Source organism: Colletotrichum higginsianum, chromosome 11, assembly GCF_001672515.1.
Source record: "Colletotrichum higginsianum IMI 349063 chromosome 11, whole genome shotgun sequence".
Lineage (NCBI taxonomy): Eukaryota > Fungi > Ascomycota > Sordariomycetes > Glomerellales > Glomerellaceae > Colletotrichum > Colletotrichum higginsianum.
The window spans coordinates 320,509-340,332 of NC_030963.1; the positions used below are offsets into that span (position 1 = coordinate 320,509).

The window sequence follows — 19,824 nt, forward strand, 5'->3', positions numbered from 1 at the left end:
GTCTGTCCAAGACGCAATCGGGGCGAATACGTAGTCGACGGCTAGGGAAAAGAGCATTCCCTTCCTCCCAGTAGGTCCTTCTTCGTCTACCTTTATAAGTGGATATTCGGCTGGCAACAAAACCGTCTGCTAAGTACGAGAGGGGATGGCCACACCTTCCTTGCAGTCTTCACTGCGACCGCTTCTTGCTCTCCAGTCGCAACGACTGTTCGGCCGCTCCTTCTCCGGGGTTCCTTCCCACGCGCCGCCACACTCTTGTTTATCTACCTATGTCGCAGATCTGTGTGGAAGAGAAACGCACTCTTCTTCAACACCTGGAGACCGGCGTCAGCAACAACGTCAACTTATTGCGCTTTATCCCCCATCCAGCCTCACATCGTTCCTAGCAAAGCAACGCTCGGCTTAGCTTTTCCGTCGTCTTTCGGCACGCCACAGAGGTACCAGAACCAGAACTTTTCAGATCAAACTTTCGTCACTTCGTGGTATGCCATCGTCTTATCCTTCCTCTTGACCATCAAGGCCCCGACGCTAACGGAGATAGGTTCACTACCTATATAATGGCGTCTTCTCTTCACACCATACACCATCGACAACACCTCCGAAGCTCCTCTTATACAATAGTGACGAACACAGCAAAGAGAAAATCCCAGAACGAAAAAGGACTACACGCAAGGTCGGTTTCCTAGCAAGACATGGACTTTGAACGCCCGCCAACCGAACTCGAACGCAACTGCTTTTACCACGGCCTTCCCAGCCAACCCAAACTCGTAGCGAGGTCTAGCTTGACACCGTTCCGCTACAATGTAGACGACCCATGGTCGTCGGATCGAAAAACTCTGGCTGTGGCTGGCGAGCATGCTATTGCCAGCACATGGAATAACGAGCCTTCCACACTAAAGCATCAGATATTGGGCATTCTTACCCAGCAGAACGTCGACTGGCAGGCGATTGATATCCTCCGCATTGGATACGAAGACGAAGAAAAGCCTTTGATTGTCTCCATCTCGGTCTTGACCGATACACTCCCATGGAAAACGGGCAACCAAGTTGCTAGGGACTGCAGAAAAGCCCTTGTTGAGCACGGGCTTGACGATGTCCACTGCGAGATCAAGGAGTCTAAGCTAGTGAATCTCTCCTCCAGTTTCGCAGTCCACCAGCAGGACGCCCACAACTATCCTCCCACGTATCAATCGTATATGTACCAGCTTTCCGATCAGCTGGGAACCGCCATCGCGAGCAAAGACCAGCCTCGCCGGGAAGGCACAAAGGGGATCTATCTACACCGAATCGGTAGCGAGCCTGCCGAGATATTCGCCTTGACCTGTCGACATGTCTGCTATAGCAGCTCTGAGAAAGGCAATCGGTTGCCGGAAGAAAACACGCTACCTAGCAAGCCCGTCATCCAGTCGCCAGAAAAGACACACAACAAAACGGTGCACCAGCTGGAGATATTCAGAGATAAAGCGGTTGCAGCGATACATCACGCGGAGCAGAAACAAGAGGCTTGCAACGTTGATTTATCTTCATCCATCGCCAGGCTCCAAGGCGAGACAAATGCCGCTAATGATATGCTACAGTATTTCTACCGTCGCACTTCATTAAGTAGCAGAATCATTGGGGAGGTTGCATACACCAGCGACTACGTAGTGCGAACTTCCAAATGTCTCAGCGATTGGTGCTTAATACGGTTGAAGGCTGACTCTCACGAGAGACGTCTTTCTGATGTCTCCAACCGCGTCTACATTGGTGGTGGCGATCTCAAGTCGCGCTTTCCTGGTCGCGAACCAACAATCATCATCCAAGACCTTCAAGATGATCAAACCATCAGAATACAAGGCATCGTCACAGTCTCCGAGCTTCAAGACCCCAGGCAAGAGCGCATTGTCGGAACGAGGGGCCAGCGATCGGGCCTAACATTCGGGATTGTAAACAACGTCAAGTCAGTCACCCGCCGGGTTTTCGACCGAGAGCTCGTCTCCCAGGAGTGTTGCATCGTGGCAGATGGAGATAATGCATCCCGTGCGTTCACCCAGCCTGGTAATTCCGGTGCCTGTGTCTTTGACCTGGCGGGACGCGCTGTTGGCATGGTGACGTCAGGCATATCGCGAGATAATATGCTGGTTGGCGGCGACGACTACGGCCTGGACGTCGCAGTCGACGTGACATATGCTACTCCTATGGAATGGCTTCTGGCGGATATGAAGGCTTGCGGGGTGCCGATGGAGATCCTGTGAACGAGGGATAGTTCTGACGTCCCTAGCTGATGTCATGGTATTAATCATGGCACATTTTGGACCTTGTTAGTTACCTACCACAGTATACCTAGAATTGAGCAAGTATGAACCGTCGAATCCTTGCCCGACAATGTGAACCACCAGACAGAATCACTAGACGAAGTCCTCCCAAACACATTGCGCCGGCCGGGGCTCCCAAATGGCATACCAAAGATTTACACTAAAAACCTCAAACCACAAGGCAATACCACACCGGGCAATGCCATGTCAAGAGAAGACCCATCAACCCAGAGTTGTATTCGAGCTTTTTGGATACCGGACGCCCTATCAGCTACCAAGCGACACTTCCGTCCATTTCAGGATTCTTATACGGTCAATATTTCGACATTGACGAAGACAACGACAACGAAAACAATACCATTGACCTGCTGCGCGCAAAAGAAGCCGATTTGATCCAAGTTGAAGACGGCACTTCGTCGACGGAGTCGTATTGGGGCAGCGAATAAATGAAGAGATGGGCAAATAACGGGAGCAACGGAGAGGTTGTCAAGTGGCAGAAGTGACGCGACGGATATCTTACCTCAACAGAGGACCCGCGAGGCCATTTTCGATATGTTATTTTCGTCATATTGTTGGAATGCCGATCGGATTATCGATGGGAAAGTGGAGACGTCGGCCTGGCTGGGCCAATCAGATCACCCGGATCCATCTCCGTCAGAGTGGGTCCGCCTGGCCAGCCATATCACGGCCTTGGCCGATTGCTGCCCTTCACGTTAGATCCCTTCCTTCTACACACACCCTGTGTGATGAGCACCATACGTCTAGGAATGAGAGAGTGAACAGTGGTTGATCTTTCTAAGATCTATTCTACACGATGGTTCGGGTTGAAATACCCGTGAGATCGGTCACGTGTCACCTTCGCGTGACTCGTGTCATTCAACGTGACCTACGGAGCAGTTCTGCTTCACGACACCCTGCGAATCCACGAATACCCTCATCTATTGAGACTGTTCGTTATCACTTAAGTGACCTGTGACACCAACACTGATCAGTGGTTAACCTCACAAGTTACCACTCGAATACCGCAGATCAGCAAGGTCAACAGAAGAGACAGATCAATCGAATCCCCTAGTCCTCCCATTCGCTTGGCCGAAGGACAGCCCGACCGATCGAACCTGTGCTAATGAAGCTATCGCCAGACCCATTTACGAGTAATCAGGCAACTGCCTGACAGAAAAGTGCCTAGGGCCTTGACGATAAATTCGAACCTCCTTCAGAAGAAACGTCCCGAATGGCCACCATCGACGCCACGAAGGCTAGCTTGAAGAGCGTCTATCACGCACGACTATTACGAAGACCTTCGCAGACGTCGCGAAGCCAGTCAATTGAACGTCATCCAGAGTACCCTCTCATCACGGGCGGGATCTTCACCCATTCATCTATTCCTCTGCGTCAACGTCAACTTTGCCCCTGACGTCGACTTCACTCCTTCCCTCCTTCGGTGGCGACTTTGCCACGATCGAATCCCTTCACCATTGCCACCCCCTTCACCTCTGGCGAAAAAGGGCAACCCGGCCCTTCTCGAGGCCCTCGTGATGGGGCGGCCCAGATTCCCCTCTTTTCGAGCAAACGGTGCCCGACGGGCCAAAAGCTCCTCCTTCGTTCCGCCGACCTTCCTTCGGATTCTGCTACGAACAAACGGCAGCCGTGGATGACGGCGACGACTTCGTTTGACGGCTCGGATCACATTTATTCCGATCTATCCTTTTCGTCGGGCCCTTCGTCTGTTCGATCAGACCGCCCTTGACCAGACGAGATATAAGACGTCTTTCGATTCGCCATCCTCGCCCTCATCCTTCATCCTTCATCATAATCAATCATCATTCACCTCGTTCACTCTTGCCTTCACCTTCTCGTCCCTATTCGTTCACGACAATCTCCCACGATTGTACGAATATCAAGCATCCATTGTCAGCACCAGGCTGTGAGGGAATTGCCGTGAAGGATTCAGACAATCGGCCGTCAGACGTCTAACGTCTGTATACGCCCCCGCAGCTTCGGCCCAGGGGAGACGCCCAGATTCGAGACGCAGTTAGACCACCTATCTGAATCCTTTCGTCACGATGGCTGAAGCCTCGACAACGCCTCCTTTACCCCCTTCACAGGCGAGTGTAGGTCACATCATCCCAATACCTATCAAGATCTCTGGGGACGTCGACCATGACACATGGGGGAAATGGTCCTCCTTCGACCCGACGAGGGCCGACAATACGCCTTCACAAGCGGCGTCTGTTATTGCCTTCCTTGTCGAATACTACGCCAGGCAAAGCCTGACGGGGCGGGACTTATGGTCGGAGTTTCAATCAGACTTCGAGGCCTGGCCCGAAGAAGCCTTCATCAAGACCCCTTCTTCGATCATGAGGATCCTTCGTAACCATCTTCGCGCCAACGGCGTATACGTCAGGATGGATGGAAGTCGTATCGTAAAGAACGTCATCGACGTCATCAGCCAAGAGAGATTTCACGTATGGACTCAGGCTGAGATTGATGAAGTCGCTGACAAGCACCGTTCCTTCAAAACCCTCCTCAACGACAAGACCTTCGCCGACGATATCCGGGGAGGCCAACCCATCGTCACCAGTCAACCAAATCCCTCACGCGATCATGACGAACCTCCTTCTCCGATAAACCTATCGACAAGTCCCCTCCTCCATCATCGTCGACATGACCCTGCCCTCGACGATCAGATGCCTCCTTCGAAGCAGCTCACCGATCTAACGAAGCTGTATACGAACGAGATGAAATACGGCGGAGGGATGTACGACGTCTTCGACTCGAAGATGCTCATCTTTCGTGACAACTGCCACAAGGCTGGTATAACGCAGAGGCACTTCGCCGGCGCCTTCTCCATCATGCTCCGCGACAAGGCCTTGGCCTTCTATTTCGATCGCCTTTGTGATGATCAGGCCCCTGCTGATTTTCACGCGATGGCTTCTCGTGTGAAGTTACACTTCGAGACTGAGGAAAGCCGTCAGGCCTACCTCACCGAGTGGCGTAACACCACCTTCGACCGCGTTGCCATCGACAACCCAGGCAAGTCGAAGATGGAGGTGCTTGAGGTCATGCTCGACAAGCTCATCACCATCCAACGGGCCCTTCCGACCGCGTACAATACCGAAGATTCTCTTCGGCTTCAAGTACTCAACGCCTGCCGCGGCGTCAAGGCCTGTGAGATGGCTCTGTTCAGCCCAGCGCCCACATACGAAGGGGTCTGCGGTCAACTCCGATCGGCAATTGGCACGTCGATGGCAATCGACGCCAGCCCTCACCACTTCACAAGTGACATGCCCCCCGCCGACCGGGCTGCCGAAGGCCAATACCTCACCGATCGAAAGTTCAACGGCAACGGCAGAGACGCCCGATTCGGACGCCCTCGATCATCATTTCATGGGGGCAAAATGGGCAATCGAGGCTCCCTTCCGACTGCGACGAAGAAGTGTTACGTCTGCAAGAAACAAGGTTGCTGGTCGACAAAGCATACGGCAGAGGAAAGGCGCAAGGCGTACGCCGACTTCAAGAGCAACACCAACGTACGCGATACCTCAATCCCTGCTTATAACCACTTCCTAGCGTTGCACGAAGGTATTGAAGACTTTGACGCGCCAGACGAGCCTTTGGCGCAGTACCTTCAACCAACTGAGGCCAACGTCAGCGATGACGATGAAGGCGAATCCTTCTTCACTTCGTTCTTCAACACCACCTCCGACGGCAGCCTCATCACTGCGGCCCTGGCCGATCGGTCAACTTTTCACGCGTTGACGAAGGACGACTATCGCCAACAACGCAAGGGCTCCAACACCTTCACCCTTGAAGGCCGTTACGGCCCTTCAACCTTCCACGGCATCATGCCGGATTCGGGCGCCGCAGGCTTCTCCACAGCAGGCCACCCTCAATACCTTGCCCTTCAACGGGCCTTGCCAACCGTCACGATGACAACTCCGCCGACTGAGGCCGTCGTTCGATTCGGCAGTGGTGATCCCCATACATCTATGGGTATTGTCACTGTCCCGACCCCGATCGGCGATATCCCATTTCACGTCGTCTCGTCGAATACCCCCTTCTTTTTCTGCCTCGAGGATATGGATCGACTTGGCGTACGCTTCGATAACCTCCATAACGTCCTTCAGCAAGGCGAGACCACCGTACCTATCGTGCGAAAATGGGGCCACCCTTGGATGCTTCTCGAGCATCAAAAGGAGCAATTCCTTTCCTGCAACCACCTCACGGAGGGCGAATTGCGACGCCTCCATCGTCGATTCGGCCATCCCTCCGTCGGTCGGTTTCACAAGGTTCTACAGCAGGCCGGCCACCCGATCGAAAGAAAGTTGCTCGAAGAATTGACCAAAGTCTGCCAACGTTGCCAACTTCACGCACCTGCCCCCTCGCGATTCAAATTCACTCTTCGAGATGATTGTCACTTCAACTTCGAAGTCATCGTCGACATCATGTACGTCGAGGGCAATCGCCCCGTCCTTCATGTCGTCGATACCGCTACGTTTTTCAACGCGGCACGATTTCTCAAGGACCTTTCCGCTCGTCACACATGGGAAGCCCTTCGGATGTGCTGGATCGACGTCTATCAAGGACCACCAGACTGGATCGTCACTGACGCGGGCACGAATTTCCGATCCAACGAATTTCGTCAATCAGCCAAGGGCATGTCGATCTCCGTCAAAGAGGCTCCCATCAAGGCTCACAACACCGTCGGAAAGGTCGAAAGATACCATGCCCCTCTGCGTCGCGCGTACGAGATCATCAGGGCTGAAGACCCGAATGCCGATCCGGAGCTGGCGCTCCAAATGGCCGTCAAGGCCATCAACGATACTGCCGGCCCGAATGGCATCATCCCCACTCTCCTCGTCTTCGGATCATACCCTCGGATCACCGACGATTCCCCTCCTTCGCCTGAGATCACTCGACGCGCCGAAGCCGTTCGGAAGGCCACTGACGAGATCAGACGCCTTCACGCGGCCCGCCAGGTGACCGAAGCGCTGGCCACGAGAAATGGCCCAAATACGTCACCTACGTTAGACCTCCCACTTCAATCAGAGGTCCGCGTATGGCGCGAGAAAACGGGGTGGCAAGGGCCCTTCAGGCTCATTGCTGTCGATGGCGAGACTTGTACCCTCGAAATGCCCCGCGACCCAAGGTCCTTCCGATCGACCGTCGTCAAGCCTTACCTCCGTGACGCCCATGAGCATGATAACGACGTCCCTGTCCGTGAGCATGATAACGACGTCCCTCTCCGTGAGCATGATAACGACGTCCCTCTCCGTGAGCATGATAAGGACGTCCATGCCGATGGGGAAGAGGAAGGACCTCAAAGCCGCGACGAGAGGGATGAAATAGATCCCCTTGACGACGAGATCCTGGATGAGATCGTCGTTGCGACCGGCCCGGTGAGGCGACGAGGCAGGCCACGCAAGGACGCCTTTTCCAACCTCATCGACGATTCTGCCCCTGAGGACGATACCTCGGATGCCTTCCTCACGAGTAAGGAGCAGTCGGATCTTGAGCTCGCCGTGAAGCTGCGTGAAAAAGGGATTATCACGACCCCTGGTGCCCCTTTCGAGCAGTCAACAACGCAAGAGGTCGATACCCTTATCGATCGCGGCGTGTTCGGATTCACGTTATACGACGAGGACAAGCACAGCGGGATCAGGATCTTCAAGTCGCGAATCGTCAACGAGGTCAAGAACAAAACCACCACGCCATACGAGAAATCGCGACTCGTGATCCAAGGCTATAACGATCGTGGCAAGGAGCCGATACTCACGCAATCGCCCACGATCCAAAGGGCAAGTCAGCGATTAATCCTTGCCCTTGCCCCTTCACTCATCGGCGCCGATTACTCCGTATGGATCCGCGACATCACGCAGGCGTACGTTCAATCACAGACTGCCTTGAATAGGGTCATCCTTGCCTACCTGCCACCTCAAATCCGCCACAGATACCCACCAGACACCATAATGACCGTCCTCAAGCCCTTATACGACATTGCGGAGGGCGGCACCCACTGGTGGGCAGCGTACCATGGCCATCATAAAGAGAATCTCCAGATGGAGACTTCGTCGTTCGACCCTTGCCTCCTGGTTTCCTCTGATGAAAGCAACGATTTCGGGATCGTCGGTATGCAGACTGACGATACTCTCGGCCTGTCGGACGAAGCCTTCTCACGCAAGGAGGAAGAGCAACTCAAGAAGGCGGCCTTCACGGCGAAGGCAAAGGAGGTCCTCACCATGTCTGACCCCCTCACCTTCAATGGTGGCACTTTGAGCTTGACGGGCGGGAATACCCTCACTCTTCGTCAGAAAGGGCAGGGCAACAAGCTTGCCCTTGTCCCGATCGATGGTCCCGACGCGAAGCAGAAATACGTCGAGCAACGGGCCCGCGGCGCGTACATTGCGTCGATCTGCCAGCCTGAAGCCTGCTTCGACCTTTCGTCCGCAGCTCAACACCAAGACCCTTCGATCGACGATTACAAGAACCTCAACCGACGCCTTAAATGGCAGATGGACCACCTCGATCGCGGCCTCACTTTCATGCCTGTCAATCTGCCCACCGCGAAGCTCTTCGTCTTCGTCGATGGATCCTTTGCAAACAACGTCGACCTCACATCCCAGCTCGGATTCATCATCGTCCTCGCCAACGAGAAGCAGGCAGATGAAGATACCTTCACGATCACCGGAAATATCGTCCATTTCTCCTCCACGAAGTCGAAACGCGTGACACGCAGCCTACTGGCCTCTGAGGTATACGGTATGGTCGCAGGCATCGATATGGCCTACGCGATCAGCACCACCTTGAGGATGATCACCGATCGACTGAGTCTTCCTCCCATCCCTACGATCGTCTGTACTGACTCCTATTCGTTATACGAATGCCTTGTGAAGCTGGGCACAACGAAGGAAAAGAGATTGATGATCGACATCATGGCACTTCGGCAATCGTACGAGCGACGCGAGCTCCACGAAGTACGATGGATCAACGGCAGCGACAATCCCGCTGACGCCTTCACGAAGGCATCACCGAACATGGCCCTCGAGGGCCTCATAATCAACAACGAGATCAACGTACGGATGGAGGGATGGGTCACACGAAGGTGATGGGCAAAAGGAGGATTCATACGGGGCATATGGATGGGAATGGCGATGGAGCATTCATTCACTTCGCGGACCGGATCAATCGGCCGCGACCGGCCAATCGGCCGCGCGGTTATTCCGGCCCGGCAAAAGTATTATACTTTTGCTTTTATTGCGTTTTTCGCCGTATTTCGGCCAGACGGGTATTTCGTTATTTCAAGGGCAGATTTGGGCATAATCCGACGGCGCTGGCAGCAATAATTAGAAGACTGCCAGTGTTGGAATGCCGATCGGATTATCGATGGGAAAGTGGAGACGTCGGCTTGGCTGGGCCAATCAGATCACATGGATCCATCTCCGTCACGTCAGTCCGCCTGGCCAGCCATATCACGGCCTTGGTCGATTGCTGCCCTTCACGTTAGATCCCGTCCTTCTACACACACCTGCGAATCCACGAATACCCTCATCTATTGAGACCGTTCGTTATCACTTAAGTGACCTGTGATACCAACACATATATCTCAACTGTGGCCTGTTTCAACAATGGCTATTCCTTTGCCGCAGAGGCAGTCTCAACACTGCCCTTTCTAAAATACACTTGTATATCCTGCGCAACGACAAGGTCATTAAATATCCTTCCGGTGCCCTCAAAGTTGATGAAGGGGTGCCGAAAGTGGTCTTCTATTCTACTCGTTTCTCTTCCAATCTCTGCCACGCAGTCTGCTAATAGCAGATCTTCGAAGTCTAGCTCGTTGGTCTCGTCCAGGTTCCATATGGAAGATTGCTTTCGGAATAGCCTCTCCAAGCCGCCAAAAAAAAAAACTCCTCAAATCGGGTTAAAGTCTGGTCAGTACGGAGGAAGAAACTCAAGGACGACGTCAGCAGCATCACACGCTTCCTTGATGTCCCTTCGGCGATGGTTTATTGCGTTATCCATCACGATAACTGACTTTGGCGCAGAAAAGGCATTGTTTACACTTCGGCAATAGGCCCTCGTTACCCATCCAGAGAAGCCATCACCACTAGTCGTCCACAGGTATATCACGACGTCGACGATACTGTTGGCACAGGTTAATCCATATATCGATGATCTGTTGATAACTTCACTATCGTTCGGTTCGATGGTGCAGCTATGAAGAAAGGAAGTATAACAAACAAGGGTGCCCTGCCGTGGGCCCGCGAAGTGGGTGGGTGGCCCATAGTGAGGCAACTCTCCCTTAACTCCGAGCTGCCATTTTGGCAGCCCCGATTCCTGCAAACCAACAATACCGTCAACGGCAAGGGCTGGCAAAATCCAATACCGTTGCCCTTGTTAAATTACGGTCGTTCTATGGGCAGCAAGACCTTCTGGCGCCCATCCCGTCCTTCGCGCGCCAGTACGCTTGTCAGCGCCAGACTCGTCGACGAATACAAGCTGCTGCGGGTTGTACCTCCGTATAAGATATACCTAGGCGCGCCGAAGATCTTCGTCTCGTTGGGCAGCAGTTGGCTGGATCTTTTTCTACGTACACCCGGCCGCTCAGAGTTGCCGGCTGGGAGTTGACTTATGGATGGTTGTACTAAGCTGTTCGAATAGGAAATCCAACATCGCGTCAAAAGTGACATCGTTGCGATACGCCAGAAGCTCCAATAGCTCGTGGAGCTGCCAGATCTCCAGTTCTGTCCCGCTTTACCTCATGACAGGGCATATCTCCGTCTGCCCAGTCACTTGGTATCGACCGTCTTACCGTCTGAATAGAGCATCGCATCCAAGCAGCCACCTCCTCGTCCGTCTTCTCCATCGACGGCAATGCCCACACCATCTTCCTCTGCCCATCCTTATCCAGCGTTGGCGCCATTATCAGTGTTAGATCCGGTATTTGGTCCGATCTGCTAGGGGGGACAACGGAGACGACGGAGACGACGGAGACGACGGAGACCACACCACGGAGATGACGGGGACAGGAGTATCGCGGGCTTCGTGGGCTTCGTGAGCGCGGTCCTCTGGAGCTGCTTCTTGAGGAAGAACTCTTCGTGCTTGCGGAAGATGTCGGAAACAGGGTACTCGCTGACGATCGATTTAGCAATTGGCACTGAAGGGTAGTTTATATAAGAATAACTTCACTTCAAGCAGCAGGCTGGCGACGGCGACGGCAATGTTACAGTATTTGGATGTTGAAAGTTCTGTAATTTGTGATTTTGATAGCGAAAAAGTAGTCAACTCGCGCGCCAGAACGCGTTTTACCCTCACGCGCAGACGCGTTATTTAACTACAGATGCTGCTAATGCTACGGACTGTACTCCTTCCAGTTATATGGTCTGTTGTTTGGAGGGCGCATGAGACTTAGTAATAGCGCTTGGGCGCGAGGTCGGCCACGCGCCTTTCCCATCTGTCTCTGGGGCAAAGGGCTTATCTTCAACACCATAAAGGAATATAGGGAAGGGAGAAAGGGAGGGGGCCTCGCTAGGTATGGGCAGCTAAGAATGCCTTCTTGGCGGCAACGGTCGGCTGCCAACTGCTGCTAGAGGCTCCTGTGGTGCCACGGCGGACCGTTGCCTATGTTCCCCTTGTGCCGAACGACTGCGGCAAGGAGGAGGCAGTAGGGGCAGTGGATGATTGTACGTATATTTACCACTGTAAATTCAGGGTTATCTAGCACGGGCAGCCTGCAAGCAGGACCGGGCTGAGCGTGGACCTGAAATGCATCGTCGGGGCCTTCATGTCTGAGGCGCTGCGCACAACAAGATAGACAGGCATGCTACAAACCGCCGTACCAGGCGACGACTGGTTGGTGCTCTTCTTACAGGGACAAACAGGTCCGCAGTAAGCCGGCGCAAGTGCAGTGCACACCATTAGTGGAAAGCGTTGCATTAATCTCTATACTGCTTGTATTGCTCTACTACCGTAGCAGGCGCTACTCTAGATGCTGAGAGGAGGCAAAAGACTGCGTCCCTTAGCTAAGACGCAATCTGCAGACTGGACCTAGTATAAGGGATGTGGAACTATAGCATCCCGAGCTAGCCTGTTGTTGTTCCGTGCTTGTGCCTGCTGTCCCCTCTATCCCGCCCCTTCCATTGTCTAATGGCTAACAGAGCGGACATCCTAGCGAGCTATGTCTTGTTCTGTGAGGGATTGGGATCCTCAACGACCCGGTGCCACTTAGGTGACCTAGTGTTGTTGGCATTCTTCATGTTAGCTTGGGATTGTCGGACTTCACGGTAGGCTGAGAGGTGGGGGAAACATACGCCAGGGTGCCTTGATTGACGAGCACGCGGACGTCGACGGTAAGGAAAACTTTCCATTCCCAAGTCGAGGGCTCGTCCTTGTTGTCAGACTTGATCTCGACCATGCGTTCGACTCTGAGCGTGCGGTCGGCGATATTAGGCGGGATGTTTGAGTAGCCAGTGCGGCCGCTGGAATTGCTGCCGCCTGGTGCAGTAGTACTAATGGCGATCTGGCCGTAACAGCTGCTGCTAAGAGAAACACCGAGGCGCCAACCGCGCCGGCCAAGGATGTTGTTACTGGTAGGCTTGGATGCCTGGATCTCTGCGATCGTGCGGCTCTCGACATCTGGAAGCTTGGTCGTGAAAGTGACCTTAGGGCGACTGGTCGAGATGGGGTCGGCACCGGCGTCAGAGCCGGCGGGGGCGCGGTCGGCGTCGGCGTCAGGCTTTGCCGCGGTGAAATTGGCGCCGGCATCCTGGGCGATCCGCGTGACGCTAATGATGACAGTAGACGGACTGCCAGGCTGGGAAGGATCTAGCACGACAAACTGGTCGGCGTGGTCTTCGGCAGAGAGTTTGACAAGAACTATATAATAACATGGTAAGCCTGCTCTGTGGATCGGAGGAAACGCGCAGGGCGGATTAGAGGAGGGAGGGTAAGGAAACATACAGGCTTCTTTAACAGCAGGCAAGTTGTTCTGCCCGTTGAGGAAGGCGAGGACATCCTCCGCGCTGCAGGTCTCGGCCTGGGCGACGAGCCGGGTCGTCATTGTGCGACTGTGGACTGTGGACGGCGGCGGGCCTGGCGGTGTTTCAGTGATGGGCGCAAGGGCAATGCAGCAACGGGTGGATAATCGATTGGGTTGTATGCTTGCAGGAAGATGATCCGAGCAGCAGGTGACAAAGGGCGCTTTTCAAGCGTAGGCGTTTCTCGTGGGTGGACAGTTCGGGTTAATGAGCCTGGAGAGAGGAAGAAGAAAAACAAGAGAAATAAAAAGGAGAAAAGAGGAGGGTCTAGCGATTCGCTGATCTGGAAGGGAAGGAAAGGGCTTACCCAGGGTCAGGAAGGAGCGGCCAGGGACCAAACGGCTTGACTGCTTGTTTGTTGGAAAGAACGCAACGCCAACGGTCGGCAGGAGTTTTTGGGAACGATCTAGTGAGTTAGGAAGTTATGGATAGATACAGGTGCAGTTAGATCTGTCTCTTGCGTTGATTGTGGTAGGGTCCTGCAACAGTGCAGGCACTATTACTTCCTGCGGGAGGCGCGACGCCTAGGGCGGACTAAAGAAGCCAACCGCCTTTCGAGGCAGGTTGAGGACTCTGAGAATTATGAAACTGAACACAACGTCGGCAGGCTTGAGGGAATAATGGGAGGATTGGGTTATCTCTGCCAGGCCATGGTGAGAGTCACTCCTCTCTGATAGCTTGGATTACAACGCTGGCCCTGGTATACGCAGCAGTGCTTGCAAGACATAACAAAATATTCTAAAACAAACTCTAGACTGATGGTATAGTAAGGAAAAGAAGCAAAAGACTCAGTTAGGTGGTATTCTGGCAAGTATAGCAGCAGTTCTAATATCAGCCAATTGCGACTACCTTCCTAACGGCTTATGTAGACGCGTACTTGCCTCCTGGGGCGGGATGTGATTTTTATCCCTTGTATCTGTATTTCTGTCAACCTCTATACCTGTTCACCTACATCTAAACGCCTTGTCCGCTAACGCAATAGATAAGCTAAGACTTCCCTCCTAACGCAACATAGTATAAAACCTTCTGCCTTATAATTGTAAATATGTAGAGAGGGACGGCGGCACGTCTTGGTGGGGATGAATGCGCCTAGTGTGTAGGGCTAAGACTGGATTCCGTGCTCTATCTACTGCTGACCTCCTTGAGGATGGCCCGAGCCTCCTTGAGAACATTATTGCGGGCGGTGGCGGTGATGTTGACGACAACGACAATGAAGACGATGCTGATACTTTCCGCTGCTGCTCTGTCGCTCATTAAAGGAGGGATTGTGTTGAAAAGACTACGTAGGGGAAAGATTAGGAATAGGGGGGTGGATTGGTACGCAAGCAGCTTGAACTGTGCTGCCGTCTGTTGTAAACTGGTCCGCCCTTGCCGCCTCTGCTGGAGCTCTTCCATGAGTTACTGCCCCTGCCGCCTTACAGACGAGCGCTTGTGTCATTGTAGAGACTGCAAAGAGGAGAAACATCTCAGCCCATCTGGAATAGAGAAAGGCAGCTTACATTAAAAAGGGTGTGTACTGCATTGCATTAAGTAACAGAACATGTCATGATGGGTATAAGGGGGGTGTCTGCGAGTCAGCCCTGAGACTCGGTCCGAGACGTAGATGCCTTCAGGACGGGTATAATACCCTGATTTCGTCCTGTATCTCCATTCTAGAGGAATTAACCCTTCTGATCCTTATTTCACCTACGCCATGTTCATCACAAAACAAAAGAGGAACTAGAATTCTTAAGGGGCTAAGAAGCCTATGCATCCATGTTTAAGGGACTAGGTATCAAAAGAGATACCTCTGAATAGCCAACTATCATCCCCCTTCCCTTACTCCTAACATTACACAGAATTCCCTTTTTTTCAAACTGTCTAGATCACTCTTTTCACACTAAGAATTCCCTACTTGGCTACCTAGCCTATGTGAATGGAGCATCTGCGTGTCTACCTGTAATGTTGTGAATGTCAAGCACAATAGCACACATGGCGACAGTGCTTGTTGGTAATGCTTGTGTTCCTGTTAGGAGGCTAAGACTTTTTTCCACCTTCTGCATGTACTGATCTGCATTTGTGCTTGACTGGCCAAGCTTGGCCTTCTTGACAAGATGATAAAGAATGCGGAAGTCGCCTTGACGACCGCAGTCGCGGAGCTCTTGGTGGAGATGGCGATCCGGGTTCTCTTCCCAAGTCGGCACTTGGGCGGCATTCAGCAGCATCCCGCTAATGTCTCTCATCGCCCATTCGGAGAGCTGGGCCTTTTGAGGGTACTCATAGATGCATTTGCCGAACGACTCAAGGCAGTCTTGAGATGGGTGGCTGGCAGTATAGGTGTCGCTCGCAAGGTAGGTCAAGAGCAGGCCAAGTTGAAGACCAAATGTGGAGGTCGGCATCGGCGGGGAATACGTTTCTGCTTGGCTGACGAAATCCGACTCAAGAATGTCAATGATCTCGAACGTTGTGTGGGTAATCTTGGCAGCAGCCTCCGAGGGGATCTCTCGGCGTTGGTGTCTGTTCCACACGCATCGCAACTGTTGTCTGAGTGTGTGGGTATCCGTCATCAAGCAGAAGGTGCCAAAGAGGACATCGAAAACAACGGGATATTCGTTGGCCAGGTCACAGATCTCGGTGGGGAAGTCGGTATCCCCACCGAGGGCTCGCGTATGTTGACTAGGAGGTGATGATGGTTGGAGCCGCTGCTGGGTGGCGCTGACGGTTGCTTCGAAATGGTGCCTTATTTGCTTCAAGTCGTCCACATCCAACGTCCGGCGCAGGCGAAGGGCGCCTTCGATGGGCGGGGGCCTGTACTCTTGACGTTGGGAACACACCCAGTTGGAAAACCGCTCGCGTAGGCGGATCGCATCTGTGAGCGCGAGCTGGATGTCACGGGGCACCGATGTGCCCGCCAGCGAACAACAGCGCGAAATGCGCAGCACGTCTTCGACCGAGGTGTGTATCTGATCGACATTGCAGGGGGTCACAAGGGAGCGTGCTGCGGTGCGCAGCCAACTGACAACATTGGCGGTGGCTTGGTTGTACTGTTTCCAGGAAAAAGCGTCGTCGTTGCGTAGAGCATCCATGGCTGAGCTTAGAGAGAAAGACGAAGAAAAGAGAGAGAGAGAGAGAGAAGCGGTGGTAGATAATTTTCCATATACACAGGCTGGGAACACCAGCTGAAAATATCCCTTTAAGTCCGGGGGTACCTAGTTAGTGACATACCAGTTAATCGAAGATGATTCAAGACCTATGTTTGTGGCCTTGCTATTGTGAATTAGGCGGTTAACTGTCTCGTCATGATGCAGCAAACCGCACGATAGGAACAGGGGGACATAAGCAGTTACATCCGCATATGCACATATCTCGCAGACCCATTGGCTGTCTATCAGGTGAATCGAAACCTCATATTGTTTGCTTAGTCTGTAGTCTCGGCAGTGACTTGGTTAAGTCATGTTGCAACCGAAATTCTTGCCATCCGAGACCTGGAGCATGCATCAAATGGTCTTGCCAAGTCTAATAGATCCCTCTACCTAATTTATTTGCTCCACTAAGTAGTAAACCACACTGAATCGCATCTTCCGCGTTCTAACTAAATGGATTGCTCCCGGCACGCCGCTTATCTAGTCTAACCGAATTCAGATGCCATGCACGGTAGCAAACATCCATCCATCGACTGCGCTCCACAGGCCGTCACCTTACAGCAGCAAGTATCCACACACCACAGTATAAAGAACTTCTAAGGGGTAGGTAAACAGCAGTTTACAACAATCATCATTGACTGTAAATGCTAGCCTTAGTTCTGTTCTAGGCCCAGGAGCTGTCTAGATGTAGCGACAATGCTTAGAGCCGGAGATCTTTAGCAGCAGTCTTTGTGATATTACAGCTAGCAGCAGTGTCAAGGACCGATGACTAAGGGGCACATGGGGGGAACCGGGGGCCCCGGATACGGATCGGCAGGCATATCCATAGTCCGGCGAGGCGTTCAAGGGCCTCCAGCAAGCCAGGAGGTCAGATTTAACTGGTCATCCTTACCCATACCCACCTTTCAGTCCGTTGAGGACATCAGAATGACACTTTCACTCTGTGCGAACCCAGCCTCTGACAAGTAGGCCGAGCAGTTCCAGAACTGCGTAGCACATGAAGGATTTACGAATCTAACTATCCTGACTTATTGCGCTAAACGTGTACAAGGGCCTCAAGTATACTGGTGTTGGAGTTGGAATAGCTGGCATCTGGGTGGTCAGTACATTAGCGACTTAATGGGCTGCGTTGAGCCGTCAAAAAGTACCAACAAACATGCTCTTCGGGTGGCTGGCAGGGCCATGCGATGTTTTTGTCATTTTGCTATACTGGCCTAAGCTTTAAACAGAGAAGATGAGCAATATGTAAGGAATTAATTTCAAGAACTCGCTTGCGTTGATTTAGGAGAGCGCCGAGTGGGAGCACGCAGCCGATAAGTCAAAGCACCCACTTTTGGGCCACCCCCACATATGGGCCACCCAAAAATGCCTCATCACCAACCTCCTCCTTCATCCTCCTCCAACTTCAAACTATCACATCTTTTTCCAACCTTATGCAAATGGCCTCATCTTTTTAGGGCACCTTATTCTAGGCATTATGAGCCAGTATACAGAAAATGAAGTCAATCAAGCGCTTGAGGCCATTTCGAACGGTCAGAGTGTCAGGAAGGCTGCCCAGCAGTATGGTGTGCCAAGGTCTACCCTTCAGCATCGTCTTCAAGGCACCCAGGCAAGGGCAGCAGCATTTTCTGACCTGCAGAGGCTCACAGTGAGCCAGGAGGCCAAGTTGGCTGAATGGGTGCGAATCCAGCATGCCCTTGGGCTTCCTCCAACCCATCAACAAGTGAAGCATTTTGCAGAAAGAATCCTTCATGCCATAGGGGATACCCAACCTATAGGGAGAGGCTGGGTCCAGGCCTTTATAAGGAGGAATCCATCAGTCAAGGTCAAGAGAAGTTGCCCTATTGATTCAAGACGTGTTAATGGGGCATCTACTGAGGTCATCAGGGACTGGTTCAAGCATCTCGCCATACCAGAGATCATCAGCATCAAACCAGCCAACAGATATAACATGGATGAGACTGGTATCCTTGAGGGCCAGGGATCTAATGGGCTGGTGCTGGGGATGTCTGAGGCGAAGTCTATCCGCAAGAAACAGCCTGGATCAAGGGCATGGGTGTCTATTATTGAATGCATCTCTGCCCTAGGCCACAGACTTCATCCCCTTATTATAGATAAGGGTAAGACAGTCCAGCAGCAGTGGTTTCCTCTAGATCTTAGCCCTTATGAAGGCTGGCAATTCACAGCAACTGAAAATGGCTGGACAACAGATGCTACTGCAGTTGAATGGCTGCAGAAGGTGTTTATCCCTCAGACTGTCCCTCAGGGCAAGGGGGATAAGGAGGAGGCTAGACTATTGATCCTGGATGGGCATGGGAGCCACACAACGACTGACTTTATGTGGTTGTGCTATATAAACAACATCCATCTATTGTTCTTACCGCCACACACCTCCCATGTCCTCCAGCCACTTGATCAAGCAGTCTTCAGCCCTCTTAAGGCAGCCTATAGGAAGGAGCTTGGATACCTTAGTCTATGGAATGACTCTACTATTGTAGGCAAGAGGAACTTCCTAGGCTGTTATTATAAGGCTGCCCTTGCAGGTATGACGATGCAGAACATCAGAAGTGGTTGGAAATGGACAGGGTTATGGCCTGTCTCTATGGCGAAGCCTCTGATGAGCTCCCTCCTACTCCCAACAACACCAAAGCCATCAGCATCGTCAGATCAGGTCAGCAAAGGGCAGTCTAGGGGCAAGGAAGCTGAAGGATGGGCATCTGCGTCGTCTGCAGTGGCATGGTCGACGCCAAGGAAGATGAAGGATCTGTCTGGCCAACTGAAGCTATTCACAGAGTTGGATAATGATGCGCATACCCAACGCCTCCTTTTCATGAAGGTGAAAAAAGGCTTCAGCGAGCAGGCCTATGAGCTGGCCACTGCCCAGCATAAGCTGGAGCTTCTGCAGGCCCAAGTTACCAACACTGCAGTAAGGAAAAGGAAGGCAGTTCAGATCAACCCAAACACTAAGTTCGCCAACATCAAAGACATCCAGAAGGCTCAGGTTGAGGCTGGCGATAAAGAGGATATCACAGATGAGTCCAGCGAGGCTGATTTACCTAGTGAGGCTGAAAGCTGTATTGTGGTGGCATCTAGGTGCAGTCAATAGTTAATTGAACATACTGGTGTCGATGGGAATACCCTCATTTTTGGGTGGCCCATATGTGGGGGTGGCCCAAAAGTGGGTGCTTTGACTTATGGAGTCCGGATAGATACCGCACATTCCACTGCTTCTGTCGGAACAAGACTCATCCGTCGCATTTTTGTGAATGTGGGCAGAAAACCCCTGTACGAGTGGACATTGGTGTGTCACTTGATATCCTTTTTAAGTAACGAATTCGCCAGTTTACGGCCGCATTTGAGAAACGCTCCAAGATG

At 52.6% G+C, this 19,824-nt stretch overlaps 4 protein-coding genes across 4 annotated transcripts; 2 read left to right on the plus strand and 2 right to left on the minus strand.

Annotated features, from left to right (window-relative positions):
• Window positions 1-692: 692 nt before the first annotated feature.
• Window positions 693-2,234, plus strand: CH63R_14459 (uncharacterized protein; the record flags this gene model as incomplete). Its single annotated transcript, XM_018309433.1, has 1 exon — window positions 693-2,234. The coding sequence occupies one exon, from the start codon at window positions 693-695 to the stop codon at window positions 2,232-2,234; it is 1,542 nt and encodes a 513-aa protein (XP_018150676.1).
• Window positions 2,235-4,357: 2,123 nt separating this feature from the next.
• On the plus strand, window positions 4,358-9,400 carry CH63R_14460 (Aurora kinase 2 splicing; the record flags this gene model as incomplete). The annotated part of the gene is made up of 2 exons (XM_018309434.1): window positions 4,358-6,388; window positions 8,279-9,400. 2 exons carry the CDS (start codon window positions 4,358-4,360, stop codon window positions 9,398-9,400), a joined length of 3,153 nt encoding a protein of 1,050 aa, XP_018150677.1.
• Window positions 9,401-12,543: 3,143 nt separating this feature from the next.
• On the minus strand, window positions 12,544-13,350 carry CH63R_14461 (uncharacterized protein; the record flags this gene model as incomplete). The annotated part of the gene is made up of 2 exons (XM_018309435.1): window positions 12,544-13,166; window positions 13,251-13,350. The coding sequence occupies 2 exons, from the start codon at window positions 13,348-13,350 to the stop codon at window positions 12,544-12,546; spliced, it is 723 nt and encodes a 240-aa protein (XP_018150678.1).
• A 1,884-nt stretch (window positions 13,351-15,234) lies between these two features.
• On the minus strand, window positions 15,235-16,392 carry CH63R_14462 (uncharacterized protein; the record flags this gene model as incomplete). The annotated part of the gene is made up of 1 exon (XM_018309436.1): window positions 15,235-16,392. One exon carries the CDS (start codon window positions 16,390-16,392, stop codon window positions 15,235-15,237), a length of 1,158 nt encoding a protein of 385 aa, XP_018150679.1.
• Between the last annotated feature and the right edge of the window lie 3,432 nt (window positions 16,393-19,824).